General features: G+C 42.8%; 1 protein-coding gene across 6 annotated transcripts in view; it reads right to left on the reverse strand.

The window, feature by feature from the left end:
* HDAC4 (histone deacetylase 4) overlaps nucleotides 1-17,304 on the reverse strand; it is a 236,519-nt gene that overhangs the window by 15,789 nt on the left and 203,426 nt on the right. For all 6 annotated transcript variants that reach the window (XM_026852598.1, XM_026852596.1, XM_026852597.1 and 3 more), the window contains 5 exons: nucleotides 11,251-11,358; nucleotides 10,643-10,698; nucleotides 9,833-9,920; nucleotides 8,391-8,510; nucleotides 6,105-6,202 (listed from right to left, as the gene is read on the reverse strand). In XM_026852598.1, coding sequence (XP_026708399.1) covers nucleotides 6,105-6,202; nucleotides 8,391-8,510; nucleotides 9,833-9,920; nucleotides 10,643-10,698; nucleotides 11,251-11,358 — 470 coding nt within the window. The remainder of the gene's footprint in view (nucleotides 1-6,104; nucleotides 6,203-8,390; nucleotides 8,511-9,832; nucleotides 9,921-10,642; nucleotides 10,699-11,250; nucleotides 11,359-17,304) is intronic.

Raw genomic sequence — 17,304 nt, forward strand, 5'->3', positions numbered from 1 at the left:
TCAGAGATACCCCCTGGCAGCATAGCCACCACCCAGACAGCGAAGGGAGTTAACCACAAACCCCACCTATATAAATTTTAGGAGAGAAAAAGCAGCAGTTGCTCGTTACAAGCAAAACAATCAGTATTTGACAACAGTTAGAAGAAGCCTCTTTGAGGATGTCCAGAGTTTTCTCCAGTGCAGGACGGGGTGACCTTACAGCCACAGCTGGTTACCTCAGCAAGTACTTTCAACTCTTGAGCAATTATTAGTGGTGCTCTCTAAGCACAGTAAATTTTAATCAGGTCCTTCAGAGTTTTAAGAAACATGTGTCGCAGGTCTGCTGGCTGCCCCATCCAAGAGGAGCCAGGACAGACAAGACAGTCTGTGCCCGTGGGATGGGTGCTGGCTGCCTGTCCCAGACAGACGTTGCCTGAGTGCCATACATGTTCAGGGGCAGCCAGAGGAGAAGTGCAAGATGACAGGGTGTCAGGATAAATATCGTAATGATGCCTTTGGTACCCTGACCATCACAGTCCCATCCAAACTCAAGAGCACTCTCAAATCCAGACTTGAACCCTTTCCTTCACCCATGACTCCTACCTGAACTCTCAAGGGATGCTCTTGCTTCTGACTTTCTCCTATTTCCAGTATTACACCAGTAATCCAAAGCTGCAGTCGCAGCTCTATTTGATGCTTACCATGTAAACAGCTGTAATGTTGACCATAAAACTTGACCAGGGGGACCAAAGTGCCTCTCAGCACTCTCTCCCTCATTTTTCTTTTTTAATTGTAAAACACCCCCACCCCCACCAAAAAAAAAAAAAACCTCATGAAAATTTAAGATGCAAGCAAATAAACAACTTTCAAATTATGTACTTCTGTGATTTCATCTGTGGGCAGCATTTCAGGCACATCTAAACCAGTCTTCTGGTTTTTATTTTTTCTTGTGCAGATGAGAAGAGCCCCTTTGCTCAGACCCCTCAAAGTAAAGAGAAAGCAACAAGCTGCAAACAAAGCTATGGCTTTTCCATGGTGATGATACTATAAAAAAGCCAGAAATTCAAATTCCTATCAAGAAGGTGAGCAGTTTTGTCTGGAACTGTCTTTTAACTAATGGCTAAGGTAGCTGTAGAGTTATTCACTAAGGAATGAAAATGTTCGTAACACTGAATATTCATTCAAGCCATGTAGAATTTTTTAAAATACAAGGGTTACCTTTAAATTTCCTAAATTTCAGAAGGTTGTTCTGCTTGCTTAAAATAAAATCTTTAGACTCTGAACACAGCTAAGCTGAACAGCTATGCATTAGTCAATACAACAGTAAACACTACTGATCACATTATGCAATAATTTGGGGAAGAAAGAAACCAATTTTATATCTATTTTCCAGAAGACTAAATAATTTTGAGTCTGTTCCTGGCCAATTCACCGATTAAACACTTAAAAAATGACAGACGGATTCAACAATCCTACAGAGGATTTTTTGTTAAATGTTCAATTGCAGTGAGCAAATAGGTGAAACTTAGAAGGGAAGCACTTTGTTCAGACTCTTTTTCCCACTGTTGGCCATATACATATATATATATATATCTATATATCTATATCAAAATGTTATCCACTGCTCATAAGGCTAATAAGCCTCCTGAAGACTCTGGTCTTTGTTTCTCCAAGCAGCCATCTCCACGGTCATTTACTATGTCAGAAGGGATTAGCAATTTGGGGACAAAATCAGTGTCGGGAGAGCATGAAATCTAAAATACAGAAAGAACAGTTCCAGGCAAAACATCATCGTCTTCCCCCCTTCCTCTTACTCACTCCTGAAATAGTTTATGGATCCAAGGGAAAAACAAAATCCCCCCAAACTGGCTCCTGAACATATTTAACACTTTCTGAGAAAGGCGGGAGGAGGGACCTTTCAAATACAGTCCTGGCTTTTACTTCTGGTTTAGGTGTTTTAAATAAAAATAAAACTAACATATAATCCATCTGTATATGGAATCATAATTGTGGAGGAGACCTCAGGGTAGGGAAAAAGATTGTATGAGACAACACAACTGCTAGAATCATCAGAAAAACTTTCTTATAGTAAATTCAGAGGAAAACTCCTGTGGATAATAATTTTTAATTTAAATATAACAATAATAATTTAATTTCACTAAGTAATGGCTGTTCTTGTGTAATAAGGAACTAGTTGCAGTTTTTGCATTTTTTCTGCAGGTCTCTTAGGTATGTACACTCTGCTTTTGAAAACGTCAGGAGGATTTATAGAAGCAAACATGATTTCTGCTCGTATAACAAGTTATGGAACAACAGACCCTGGTAAAAAAAAAAAACCACCAAAACCCAAAAACCTGAATTTTACAACTGTTTGTTTCTATAACTACGGAATAACAGCAACAAACACCAATAACATTTTGATGAGTTAAGGACTTTAAAATTATATGCCCTGTATTTTTCATATTAGAGTTTAATACATTTCTGCCTAATCTGTGAAATCTGTATTGCCCACATACTTGGGTGGTGAGTTCAGCCGTGGGACCTTCGCCCGGCGAACGGTCAGCTAAATTATAATGTCATGCTGTCTTGGGCAGGCAGAGCTGCCGCTACGATGGGGTGGAGGAGCGCCAAGCTCGCAGCAAACTCCCCAGATCCCTTCTGCACATCTTAATAGTGACCGGGGTGACTCCACCCCATGTGTCGTGTCCGTCCGTACCCCCTCCCACCCCCTGGCCCCTCCCTTGCCCCCAAAATACAGCAATCATGGTATCACCCCAACCTCAAGATGGGGCAGCTGGTGATTTCAGCCCTTGGTTATGAAGTCAATAAACAACAAAGTGCACAGCGAGGCTGCTCTCCGCTTTGCATTTTTAACTTTTGTTCTCACTTTTGAAATGGCTCGGCGGTATTAATAAACATTAAGAGGTCAGGCTACCCTGATCAACCCAACGCTGTACTGCAAGCCACGGGAAGCCAGTATTTGTAGAAGAAATTCTCAGTATAAAAATCACTGATGCAAGTTACCATCCTTTCTTTGGAAAGAGTAAAATGACACTGAAACAGGTTTTCAGTGCAGAGATGATCTGTTTCATTGGGATTTATTTATTCACTCATCAGAAGACTAATTTATGAGGACAATTATCTCAGTAGTTGTTTCATTAGAGAATATGCTTTTATCAAATCCATACACCAGTTCATCTTGAAATAGAAGAAAAAAACCTGAAAAGCATGTTGCTTTATTTTTCTTCTGCTTATTTTACATAGAAAGAGGGCTTTCTTCCCTAAAAGCAGACAAGCATGTGAAGAGTTAAGGCTTAAAAAAAAAAAAAAAAAGAAGAAAAAGTATATCAGTATCTTTGCCTAGCTCAAAGGATTTCCACTGATTCCTCTACAGACTTCAAAGCCTCACAGTTTGGCATTTGGACTGGTTTGAATTAAAGCTCAGTTCTCCACTGTGAGTTTCCAAGTTCATGGTGAAAATGCCTGCTGCTTCTGGAGTTCATTATGGCCAATTTTCTTATCTTTTCTTCATCTTAGGTTTGATCCCCAGCAAATGCAACGTGGCATTCGATGGGGTGGAATAACAAGGTGCAGCCTTGAAGGCATGCATTGTCTCAAGGGGCTAACGCAAGAAAAGAAGGAAAAAAAAAAAAGGATATATGACCCATTCCCTTCACTTTCTAACTCTTGGGGGACTATAAATTGCAAACTTCAAAGCGTTATTTTACATTAAAATCAATAGAAAGATTCAGGGGGAAAAAAAACGTTTTTCAAAGAAGCTGGTTAAGATTTAAAAAGGTCACTTGACAATGTATTATCATGACCAAACTTGGCATAAGATTAAAAAAACCCTTCCAATTTAACTTATTGACTGAAGGTGTGCACATGGGACAGACTACGGGAGGTGCTACCTGGGAGGACGAGTCATAGCATTCCTCGGCTTCCCAAAACCCTGGCAAAATAAGGGCTGTGAGTAGCTCCAAAATATGTTCCCCAAATAGCTGCAATCTCCAGGCAAAAAGACACCAGTGCCTATTAAGGAATGGTTGGCAAAGGTCCTACTGTGCAGACTGAGCAGTTTTCCAGAAGCCTTGAAACTCAATTAATATTTAACAGCAAGTATGTCACTCCGTCATGAGCTACGGGTTCTCTTTCTAATGAAGAGATCAGTCTTGTTGACTGCTGGGATAAACAGACTTCCACTTTGGAGGAAAGAGCTGCTTTCCTGTAACAGGAATAAAACATCAAGACAAATGACAGTTACTTGACTGGATGTTAATTTAAATTGTATACATTCTTTGAAGGGTTTTTAATGGCAGACTGAAAAGCCCCTTTTGCTAAGCATAAAGGAATACAAATACATGCACAGGGAAGCACGGAAATAATGCTCCCAGATTTAATGCCATTCCATGAAGGTGATATTCCATCTGTTTGTTGCCAGAAATTTGCATCCTATGTTTTGGCAAGTGTGTGTCTCCCTGAATTTATGTGGGGTGGTTGCCAGAAGTGAACTAAATCTGGTTTGAGGACAAAAAAACACTTCAACCCATAATTATTAAAAAAGATGCCAGTTAAGAGAGGATGGACCTACAGCACGGGGGAGGCGGGGGTAGAATAGGACTGTCTTAAGAAAAATAAAGTCTATATATCCAGCAGGTCAGAGAATTATATTCTTTCTCCTGGAAAGAACATAAGAAATGAAAGCGTGGTCTCCCACTGGCCTCTATTTGCTATTGCATTACTTAGAAGTTCTCTTCTACCCAGACATCTGCCTTCATTTCATCTTGTTATTCCGCTGCTTCCATTGTTAATTTTAATACCTTCCTCTTCCCATTCTCTGAAGCTCTGGGAGGCAAATGCATCACTCCAGGCTTGCAGCAAGACCTCAAAACACCAGTGTTGTACAATCACCCCAGCGGAGTATCTTGCCCGTTAGCAAGATGATGTCTAACCCATGCTCTCACAGTGGTCCTGCAGTGACACTGCTCAGAGAGACCACAACCTCGCTGTGCCTGACTGTAGATCATGCATCTCTTCTGATGATGCTGATACGAGCAGGGAAGTGAAGTATTAGATGCCTGCAGATACTTCCACGGGATCCTCAGGTATCATATGTTTCTGTGAGCAGGACAATAAGACCAGAAGGACACAAACAAGTGAGCCAACAAGTGGCTTCATCCCCTGCTCCATTTGGAGACTCAAATGATGCCAGTTTTTTAGAGCACGCTTAAATATGCTTGTACAACACATCACAGTGGTTTATATCTGGCTTTACTATTACTGCTAATCAAGAAGGATATCCCAGCAACATATTAATTCAATGCCACAGCTTTGCTTACCTTCATTCACACTCTGACAGTGAGTGATGAGTAACACTTATTTAAGAGATGATTGTATTTTTATTCATAACACACAACACGTTGCTTCTGAGGAGAAACCAGAATCCAGTAAGAATAGCACAAACCCAACAGTTCATTTGTTTTGATTTCCAGTTGGTTGGAACAGGCATATTTGATATCTTGAGTGAATAAAATCTACAGTTTATCAAAACAGGCCCACGTCCCTTTGCTAGGTACACTGGGGAGGGAGTTGTGGTGTGAGCTGTGAGCAGAGTTCTTGCAGGGACTGCATGGCCAACTTGCCTAGAAGTTGGGTACCATCGTCTGCAGTGCAGCAATAACGTCTCAAGCCTTGAGGCAGCTGCAATCCCAAATTTCAACTCATTATGACTTGCTTAGAAGTTTTTCTGGGTTCCCCTCCCCATCCAGATGGGTTTACCCACAGAAATACTTACCCCAAAGAGGTAAAAAGATTTTTAGCCAAAACCAGAAGAGCTTATTCATATCAGTTGACATCTTACATCCATGCATTAATCAGTGCTGAGCAGCAAGTATATCAATCCCCTAATGCCACGAGCACACTTCTTAAGGCCAGAAATATCCTAATTACTTAATTCAGCTTAATTTTTATTATGGTACTCAAAAAGTATCTGCAACTAGATGTAAATCTTGTATTTCTAAACTCAGCAAGAAAGAAACTCAAGATTAAGGAGGATGACATGAGGAAAAAGAAACTCAGTTTATTAGGTGAAAAATATCTTTGTAAGTGGGTAACTTCAGTATTACCTGAAAGCAGTTAAGTATTCTGTGTCTCCCATCGGTGGATCAAGGCCACCAGTAAAGGCCATGTTAACATTGAAACCAACTCCTGCTCCTGTGCCAACCTGAAAAAGGGAGATGGGACTCTTAATTCCACATATGGATACAGCAAACTGGCAACAGATCTCTGCTGTCTTTATATTCTTCCAGCTAAATATGGATCTTGATTCAAGAGCTTGGTGGTAGTGAGGTTAATTTTTCCCTCTACTCTCTTCTTGGTCCCCAAAACAAGAGTGAAAATAAAGCTCTTCCATGCTCTGATCTTTATGGGAGCTGTGGACCAGCAGTATTTGACTGCTGCTCACCCAAAACCCACCTCCTTGTCAATTGGATCCTCTTCCTCCTTTTACATGAGCGTGTTACATGCAATAGCTTTCCTTAATTAGTATTCAGCTTTATTCAGAAGCATATTTTATATTTCATTATAGTTGCAACTGGGGGAAAAATCCCACAGTTTTAATCAGAGCGAGCTCCCCCTCTACTGGGGAAAAATATGATTCACGGAGAAAGGATTTTCACTTCTTGAGGGACACAGAGGTGGTAAATTTAAGTACATCCCCCTCCTTCCCACATGTATTGCAAGCATCTCCATCTGCACAGACTGCAAATACCTGAAGGGGAAAATGCAAAAATAAACCAGGAGTTTCTGGTAATTCATTTGCCAAGAAGCAGGGCCCTGTTTTCCCCAACCATATTAAAACTCAAAAGCCTGTGTTCAGCCCCTTCATCAAGCGGGGACCTTGTAGCTGCCTAAGCGTGGTGGCTGTAAGAAAGGGCTGTGGGTCCCTGGGAACAGCAAGGGAGCTGGCCACTATCTGCTGCCACTGGCTGTCAGCAGCTCCGCACAGGGCGCTGAACTCCTACACACACTGTTTGGGTTTTGTGTTTGGTAGGGTTTTTTTGTGGGTTTTGGGGTTTTTTTTTAGGTCTTTGCATATGAAAAAAACCCAACCCTGAAATACAATGCACAGCCAGATAATTCAGGCTAGATAAAGCTGCAGGGCTTTTATTGCACATTCTTCCTTGTATTGGTGCAAATACTGCTGGTAGAAAAACACAGGGAGTTCATCCATCCATCTGTGTCTTTAACTGAATTTATTTTGTATTCTTTGTTTTATTCTGTTTGGAATGACACATCTTAAAATTACTATAAATGGTTAAATACAAGGTGGATGGTATAGTCTAGTGTTGTCTTACAATACTAGATATTTTTTAATACAGATTACTAGAGTATTAGGTCAGCAAAATAGTAGGTATGAGACCTTTGTGTACCCTGAAGCAGAAATTAAGCCTGGTGCAAAGGGCTGCTGCTCAGTCACTACAACATCAGCACACAAACAGGGTAATGAAGCAGTACCATATCATGTTTAAGTTTCTTTAGAAATCAAAATGGAAACATCGATGTTTGCTGAATGGGAAAATTTAAAATTGACGGGGTAAGAACTCTAGGAATTTTCAAAGAATTTTCAAACCTGTAGTGCCTCAGAATACACAAGTTTTAATTTCCCTTTGATAAATCACCCCAGAAGGACAGTATTTCCTGCCAATGTAGAGGGAAAGGAAGGACGCAATGTATGTAGGAGCATCCATTCAGAGTTCAGGGAGAAAGGTCTCCCAGCTTCACTGTCCCAGCCCCTCTGCTGCAGGCTGAGGACACTACCAGGAACTCGTGCATTTGGTCCAACAGCAGCAGCGACCGGTGCTCAGATCCCACAGTCACGGCTGTGCAATGTGAAGGCAGCAGTGGGGGTGAGCGATGCCTCAGCAGGGCCAGGAGAAGGGGAGGCAGACGGGATCCAAGGCTGTGCCAGGAAACCTGAGCACTGCTGGCACAGCCAGGAACAACCTGTTCCTCCTGCATCTAAGAAACAGCTTATGCCTGTAAGGGGGAAATCCTGAGACGTACACAGAGTGCTGGGACAGCTGGCAATGGCCTCCTCTGGAAGGAGAGCCTAATTCCATTGACTCATTTTTGGCTCGTTAGCCAAGGCGGACAGTTTCCTGCCAGCTCACAGGGCAGGACACGATGCCCACGGCTGTCAGGACTTGGATGAGAAGGCACCAAACATAAAAACACAGGCAATGGGTTTCCAAAGTGGCACTAACACACACAAGCATGGGAGCGGTGGCAGGAGCTTCTCTCCAAGCCTTGCCTGGCAGAGGCTCCCCAAGATTCTTGGGGGGCTCCTGAATCACAGTCCCAAGCAAGTCCTACCAGACACGGATGGATGCTGTGCCAATCCATGCTCTTACCTCGTCGGGAGCACCACTGCCTGGAAAGAAGTTCCCATCATCATAGCGATGTAGTGAAATATAAAGAACATTAGGATCATTGTAGAAAGCTTGCTGAGTACCATTCCCATGGTGAACATCCTTCGGGGACAGAGATTGCATTATATGAGGGAGGTTAGTACCTTAGTGAAAATGCAGATTAAAGACATCAACTTGGAATTTGGAGGGGTTTTCTTTGCTGTTGTGCTTTGTTTTCTGCACTTCTCTGATCTAGCTGAAGCCATTTTTTGCAAATGGGAGTAACCTGCTTTGCAGAGCTGGCTTCTGGTTACGCTCCTTGTTTAACACATGGGATACATGGGTGTAAATCAAGCATATATCAAAACTAAGGACAGGATCAAATTATTTGGATGGACAGAAGCGGGATCATACCCAGTCCTGGGGGATGAAGAGACTCTACTAGTCATCTCAAATTTGCATCTTTAATTGGTTGTGGTGTGACCACTGATACAAGTGCCCAGCAAAGTTGTGTTGGGCCTAACAAGGCTAAACTCCAGAAACCCATGACCCCGATCTCCTCTAGAACTGCTACATTGTGCAGAAATGCAGTCTGTAACAGGACAGGTATTCAAAAAAGGGTCACCTTCCTGACATGAAAAACAGTTGGTAGGAAGTGAGGAAAAGGATGTCCATCAGTAGGTCAAAATGACAAATACATCCATTTTAACTTGTGGGTCTAGACCATGGGAGATTTGTGGCCATATAATCAAAACTCTTGGCCGATCCCCAGCAACTCAAAAGCCTTCACAGCCACATAAATACATTTTTAAATCTATTAAAAAAATAATAAATCTATTTGCCACATTTTAAAATCTATACATTGCCACAGCAAAATCCCAAACAAGCTCTTTCTCAACCCCACTGCGCTGTCTGCAGCATATTTCACTGTCTTGTTCCAATTTAGAGATCGCTTTTGACAGCCTGCCCACTTGCCCAGAGGCTGTGCTGGCCCAGAGGCAGGACACTGAGACCATCCAGCCCAACGGTCAAGCCATGTCAGACAGCCTGTCCCTCTCAGTAACCCGTGCTCATGTCTTGAAAAGAAAGCTGTGATGGATTGTAACATCATTCTAAAGTCAAAACCTCCAGAAAAATAATAAGCAAAACCCAGCATGGTTTGCAGTTACGCATCCTTGAGACTGTGTTATGGGCTGATTTTAGAAAGCAACTGCTTATTAATTATTATTTTATTCTGAAAACTATGGACTCTTTATGAAATTTTTGCTTTATTATGACAACACCTTTATGAAAAAAAACCCCAAACTTTAAAATAAACAAATTTTGGCTTACAGACCACCGACATTTTTTTTTTTCCCACCGATTTACAAAGCTAGGGTTGCCCTTGCAAGAAAAAAAAAATTTCCACCTGCTCTCCTGAAGTGTAAGAATCAGCATTTACTCACCCAGTCCACTATAAGGATTTTGCTAACGTTCAGCCTTTGCTGGAGCAGCTTGGCTGCAATTGCCACGGAGTTAAAATAGCAGAAACCCCTGGAGAGGGGGGAGACAGGAGGAAAAGGACAGGTGTTAATTACAGGTTTCCTTGGTCCCAGTGCATCTATCATCTAGATATAACATAGTAGGAAGAAATTTATTCTACTCTCACTCTTCTTTTCTCCCTGGAAGATGCACATGTGCTCAGAGACACAAAAAAAGTCACACAGCAGCAGGTGTCCTACGATCTCTCTGGAGACAGGGAATGTTCCACATTTTCCCAAACCAGCTGCAATGAGATGCTGCTCAGTGCCAGCTGCCCACAGGACCTGCAGCACTGCCTGCGAGGGAAGGGGACAGGAGCTGGCATGGAGAGGATGTGGCAAGGAGGAAAGGACGGGAAAGGACCCAGGGCTGGAGCACTACAGTGCATTGGCTGAGAGGGACTGGACATGCTCAGAGAGGCCTCAAAATGCTGGGTAGAGGGAAACTCAGCATTTAATTTAGAACAATTCACAAGAGTAAAGCAAATAAAAGCATCAATACTTTTTCAAAGCATGACTGATTCTTGCTAAACAATACCAACCCAAAACCACTAAGCAGGATCTTGCTCTCTTCCAGAGAATTACTGGGAGCTTTGAGTAGAGTATTGTCCTGCACGTCAATAAGCAAGAAATTTTGTAATACTAACCTAACAAACCACCTTTCTAATTTCCATCTGCAGATCACACAACAGGCAAACTCCGAAGCAAGTTGATAAAGCACATATGCATACTTACATGGGTGTGCTCTCTTCTGCGTGGTGACCTGGAGGTCGAACAACAGCAAATCCATTCTACATACAAAAATAAGAAAACGAAGAAGTGAGACAGAAAGGAAGGTTTGATTGCACAAAGATGGATGCAGAAGTTGCAGCCAGAAGCGTTAATTCTGCTTTGGTACTATGTAGTTGTTCTCAATGGTTTTCTCACAAGACTGTTGCAGTGGATGATGCTCTCCCTTGTTTTGGAGGGGGAAAAAAGTCCACATGAATTTTATGAGAACTGGTACAGTATTTCCTTTCATTCAGGGAAAAAAAATAAATATTCTGCATGAGGTCACTGAAACAGCAAACGGGCTGGCCCAGCTGAAGGCAACAGCAAGACCCCCAGATAACACTAGAACAGTGATTTCATCTGCTGCTCTGGTTTCTTTCTTCCTTTTAATCGGTGCGTAAGAACATTCACCAGGAGTCTGTTGTTCACTTGCTGATATCCTCAAAGATTTTTATGACTAAAGCCAGATGGTGCCATTAAAATGAAGCTAACTGGACCTCCTGCATAACACAGCCTTGAGCTGAGTCCTGTAAAGAGCCTGCATCAAAGCCAAGTGTTATTTTCATACCAACCTTCAGTTCTCCCGTGGCTACTTTGAAAACGAGCTCAATGACACAGCCCACAGCCAGGCGAGCAGCACCGGACGAGTGAACTTCATTCCAAATTGTGTCACTGTCGACCTATTGGAGACACACCAGAACCATGTTTAGGAGCAACAAGAATATCTAGGAAAGAGACATCCATGTTTTATAAAGAAGTTATTCATATGCATTGAATCCATAAATGCATTAAATTTAAATGCATTAATTTTAAATGCATTAAATTGCGGAACTTATCTTGGCAGTACTGGGGCTGGGAGTCCACCAATGACTGTAACATCACTGCTACCGAGTGTCCACCCACCCAACCGACACTCAAGAGACGACTGTTTGCAACAGCTCTGCAATGCTAAAGGACCAGTGCCATAACAGAGGAGCAAATTCAGCATTTCAAGCACTGTAAATTGGCAGGTGTCTCCTACCAATACTCCTACCAACACCACAGTATCAGTATTTCTTTTTAAATTGCTGGAGGAAACTGATCCCAGATGAAATAAAAAGGTTTATGAAATCATTCAACGATTCTATAAAATAAACACAATAAAGAAGGATGTTTAATAATGGACATTTAAAAGATGCCTACCCATGACTGCCAGGGTGAGGTTACGCTGACAGCAGCTTCCCCGGGGAACCATTAAGATCAACCCTGTCCCATCAAAGCTAACAACAGACCTTCAAAATCTAGCTGCTGACTACAGACATTTCAAGGCTAAATATCTGACAGGACCACCATTCTCTGTATTTTCTCCCTGAAAATGTGCAAATAGCCAAAGGCAAGGCATTCTGCAGACATCCCCATGTCATTATCATACAAGATCCTGTCCTAATTTAAAAAGCAAGAAGCCTTGGCTTTTACCACATTCACCCCAACAACGGTATGGGGACAAGATTAGTTTGCAGACATGCGATGAAATGCCTGTTCTTTTTTTTACTGCAGTTCAGCTGGCAAGTTTGCGGAGAGCAGAGGGGGAAGGACAGCTCCCGGGGGGCTGTTTCCAGGCTGAAGCTCTGGATCTCCTCTGCTGCACTCCCGGGCGTCTTGCACACAGCGATGAAAGCTAAGCTTGTTTGCTTTTTGCCAGTCACAGCCTTTGCAAAAGCCAGACTGCTGGGACTGTCCCATGTCAGGACAGCTCGGCTGCCTGGGAACATCATAGGATAAACCTAACATTTCTCCATGTGAAGGATCACCAGCTATTACTCACATTTTACTCTGTACTGTATTTATGGAAACAATGGCGAAGGAAAAGAAAAGAAAGAGGTTATTTGTTTTGTCTGGCATTGTCTGCTTACTGAGCTGTGGGGAGATGCGAGTCACCACACTGGAGATTGATCCACCTCTTTCATGGCTGTGCTAAAGCCAGTGGAAATCATTCCAGGCCTGTTATCAGAGACAGCTTCTGGCAACATCTGCCCTGGGGATGCTTTTGAAGTCACAGTAAAGCAAGAAAGCATTTGGAAAATACCAAAAAGCCACCTCCATGCGGTAATGCTGCCAATATGTGCACTGCCTCATACTCTGGGGAAAGCCACTGCATTGGTGGAAAAGCCCCACAGTGACTATTTGTGGTATGAGGGCTCCCCTGGACTCACATAAATTCAGGCAGTAACATGGGAACAGAAGTACAGCGGGGTCTGAGTTATGCACAACACCTCCAGGAGTCCTGGATCAGTACTGCACACATGCAGCAGAGGCGACTGATCTGATCACGTTCCTCCAAAAGCCCCTAGAAAGGCGGGAAAATGACCAAGTTGCTTCTCCTCCTCACCGACCAGCATGCTAGTGCTCTGCGAGGGTCCTCATCAGCAGTTCTGTAAAGACGTTATGGAATGGTCAAGCTGCTTTGCAATCAGGATAACACTGCTAAATTCCCTTGGGGGATCCAGCAGTCTTCATCCTCAGATCCTCTCCCCTCCATGAGTGGGAGATACTCATGATTTATACAACAGAGAACATCTACTTGCCTTTTGCTAAGAGCTGACCACCTTGGTGCCCTTGGTCTCACTGCTCAAGTGAGGTACAGCTGCACTGCACAGCCTGGGCTGAGCATATCTAACCCATCTTTCCTGGTCTTGAAAGAAATCAGCGCAGGACACCAGAAGCCATGAGCTTCCCACTCTGCCAGGCCACAGCAAGTACCAGGTCCCTTCCACAGATGCAGAATTGCAGAGGGCCATCTTCATTCACCATAAGACACCAGAGGAAGGGAAATACAAAAACCCAAAATTCACATGTCCTAACAATGGCTTTACCTAAGGGACCAACAGACCCCCGGATCTCCTCAGATGTCTTTTCATGCCAGCCGCAAAAGTCACCAGTGCCTGAGCCAAACACCACCACATTCAGGCCCTTTGATGCTTGCAGGGCTCGCAGCAACTGGGCTCACGTTGGCAGCATTTCAAGAATGAGAAGGGCAAGACAGAGTGGTTTTAAAGAGTTATTATTTCTGCAAAAGAAATGACGTACTTAGAAAAAAGCATTCCACCTGTGATTTAGAAGACAATTTGAAAAGTTCTGCTATGCCCCCACACTCAGCTCCCCAGCAGGAGGAGGACTGGGTCCAGAGATGTCTGCTGCCACCCACAAGCTCTTCGCTGCCCCATCTCATGTGCAAACATCTCCAAGATAAGGATTTAACACCCAGCCACCTTCCTTGGAACGGATATCTGGAGACCACTGGGCCCTACTCCAAGGCAGCACTTCATCATCTGTGTGACTGTAAATGTTTGAACAGTCCCACTGAAGCCATCAGTGCTCTGCAGCAGCGGGGCGTAGACTCTGCCATGGCGGAAAATGTTATTAATGTGGCCCTGAGCTGGACTGCTCTCCGGCTCTGAAGCTGCTGCTGTTTGGTGTGCGGGCTGCTGTTGACCCCTCCATCATTTCTGAATTCTGAAGTTCATTACAGGGGAGACGCTATTTGGCTTTCTCTGCCTATGAACTCTTTGATGTAGCTGCCATCACAGAAGTTGTTGCTGGGACAGCACATCAAGCCTTGCCATCTGGAAGGACTTTATGGAGAGAGGAAGCATATTTCTTGGTTTTTGTTGATCCAACAGCGTATATTTCTCTTTTTTCTCCCGAGCTGGAGGATACAACTGTGTCAGAGACACAGAGTCTTCCACATCTGCTGCTGCTGGTTGAGGAGTGGTTGTCCTGGTCAGCACACTTGTCTTCTTCATAAGAATATTAATGCCTTGCTCATTCTAAAAAAGAAGCTGCTGTTTGTGCTAGGTGAGCCCATAGGAGAGGGCTCCCTTTAGAGTTGGGGGGAGGGAATTCACCACCTGGGACCTGCTGCAGGCTCTTAACCTTTGCAGCATGTACCGTTATGAGAAAATGATGAGTGACTGCAGAAGAGGAAGGGTCAACAGTTTGACACAGGCTCTCTTCTACAAGGAATGTCTAAGATGTTTCAGGGTGAAACTTGAAAGAGTTTTTCCTTCCTTGTAACTTGAAGTCTTTATTAATATACACGATGAGGTTCCTACTCACACTGTATGCTATGCTGTATACTAACATTTCAAAATTAAATGAGGAGGGTCTTATAAAAGCATAGGGATGGGTAGAGACAAGTTGCACAGCAGCTACAGCCTCTGCAAACTGAAGGGGAATGAAGGAGTTCTGCTCTTTCCTCATCACTGCTCATCATCACACTTGGGTGACAGCGACACACGCCATTTGTGCTGCCAGAGACTTGTCTTTACCTAACTGTGTCTCCTACTGCTCTAAAGCACTGATTAAATAACCCTGCTCACATTTTGTTCTTCTAAGACTTACTAATTAGTCTCTTCTCATTTACATTCCACAGAAGCCCTTTTCATTGTCTCTGCTCTGCAATAATCTACTTTGCTTGAACAGGTAAAGATTTTTATAAGCTCTAATCAAGACCTCACAACCAAAAATAGAATAACATATTGTGGAAGAGATCAAAAACATTAAGAACATTTTTTAAAGCCCTACATCTTTAGATATTTTTAGAATGTGCACAGAAAAAGAAAATACTACACACGAAAGAAAGTTATCGTACGATCAAGTCTTTGAGTGTTCTGAAGAAGTTGGATGTAAGTGTGCTGGAACTATTTTGCAGCTCAAACTCCTTTCTCCACAAGCTTCTTCTAATTATCCTTGATTATGTAATGCTCTGGTGCATGTAAGTCATACATTAAGAAAAGTGCGTGTGCTGCAGAGAAGTGAAGGTAAAGTCCTAAGTAAAAATACCGCATACTGCACTTGCAGATGCTGCTGAAGATCAGCAGGAATAAATTACTGTTGTTTAAATCAGAGCTCACATCTGTTGATATAAGTGCTTCTGTACTTTCTTCCTTTCCCCCTACGATCAGACGTCTGCAGATGCAAGGAGGTTTGTTAGTGTCAGCTACAGCGATGTGAAGGCTTCCTCGCACAAAACAAACCAATGAGGAGAACTGACAGGTTTCCAAGCACCAGTGAACAAAATTACCCTTTTTCGCACCGATTCTGAGACACTGTGACTTAGTTGTTAGAGAGGTTGAAAGGTGTTAATGTGATGAAGTTAGCTGCTCTAAACATTTTCCTGCTTCTTCACTCTCTTTAACTTCCTTTGGCTCGCTCACTGGTAAGAACAACTCATGGTTACCCAAGCTCCAGACTTCACCCTGGCGCTTACCAGCTCTTCATGGGCTTCTCCCCCATAAACTGCTCTACATGGCCTTTCACATCCATGTATTCTTTCAATCTACATAACATCCCCTATGGAAAAAAAATTGCCTTGTTTAATTGTTTGCAGGAGGAGGACTTGGTTTCAAGCTTTCCAGCCCATAATTTCATCTGACACCCTCAGCTCCTCAGCTTCCTAAAAGGAATAACAATCATTCAGCTTTCACCTGCTCCAGGCCAGTCCCCCTCTGGCCCACAAACATTATTTTGCATCCAACACTGAATTTAACGTGCTAAGTTACTTTTACATTACTATTTAGTTTCTTGTTACCATGACACTATCCATATTTCTTTGCACGCAGCTTTCGCTTTGAGGACCCTAAATAAATTTAATATCATCAGCAAATGACACTTGCTTATGACTGATCCCCTGCATTGCAACATTTCAGTGAATACACACATATCTTGGAGACTGTAATTCTGACCATTATTTCCTATCTTCTAACCAGTAATAAATCCAATAAAGGACCAGTCCCCACTTTACTAGTTTCTGAATACTTTTCTTTCCCTTTTTCTTTATAGCATCATGTTTGCCACCTGGAAAGCATTTGGCAGACCAGTATCAATCAGGGAAAATCCTCCTCACAAAGCAGTCAGCCAGCTGGAAAGCTGTCTAGCATCGTGGTGAGCTGAATGCAAAGACCCATGAAGCATCCTCTAGACTGCATTTATTAAGTGACAAAGTCAGACAAGAAAAACCCTCCGCTGGAATAAATCCCTTCTCCTTCAAACCTGGGCTACAAACCATGGGTAGTCAAGACGATGTCCTACAGGTGCTCTGATCATCATGTGCACCTGATGTTCCTTCACCAGTACAAACTGACTGGAGCTCACACAGACTTCTTACAGCACCAGGGCTGCCTCTCCACAGCCTTCTCAACTTGTAAGAAAAAGATAAAACAGAGACTGATTACTGCTCAGCCATGAGTAATGTTCTGCCAACCTGGCAATCTCAAACAAGGGAGAGTCTAAATAAAACTCCATCACTCATAAAGCTATGTGGCCACCTTGCAGCCTGAAAATGGCCTGCCAAGCAACAGCAGAAAAACATCCTTTAAGCTCTCTTGTAAGAACAATTTGAAATTATTTCATTATACTATAACAAGCACTCAATCTCCCAGCAGTATTCACATGCCAAAACTTCTCAGATTTACATTACACCACCTCTCACACTAAAATTTTTCATAACTCATGTTTTACCCTAGGCTCTTATGTTTTTGATTTTTTTTTCTGATTTCCTCAAAAAAAGTATTACATGCATCTCAAAAAAATGTCTTGTCATCCTCTTTGGTGCAGAAAATAATTTGGTTTTCATCGGCTACTGAAAG

The sequence above is a fragment of the Athene cunicularia genome (genome assembly GCF_003259725.1).
Source record: "Athene cunicularia isolate RWA chromosome 7 unlocalized genomic scaffold, athCun1 chr7_part1, whole genome shotgun sequence".
NCBI classification, from domain to species: domain Eukaryota; kingdom Metazoa; phylum Chordata; class Aves; order Strigiformes; family Strigidae; genus Athene; species Athene cunicularia.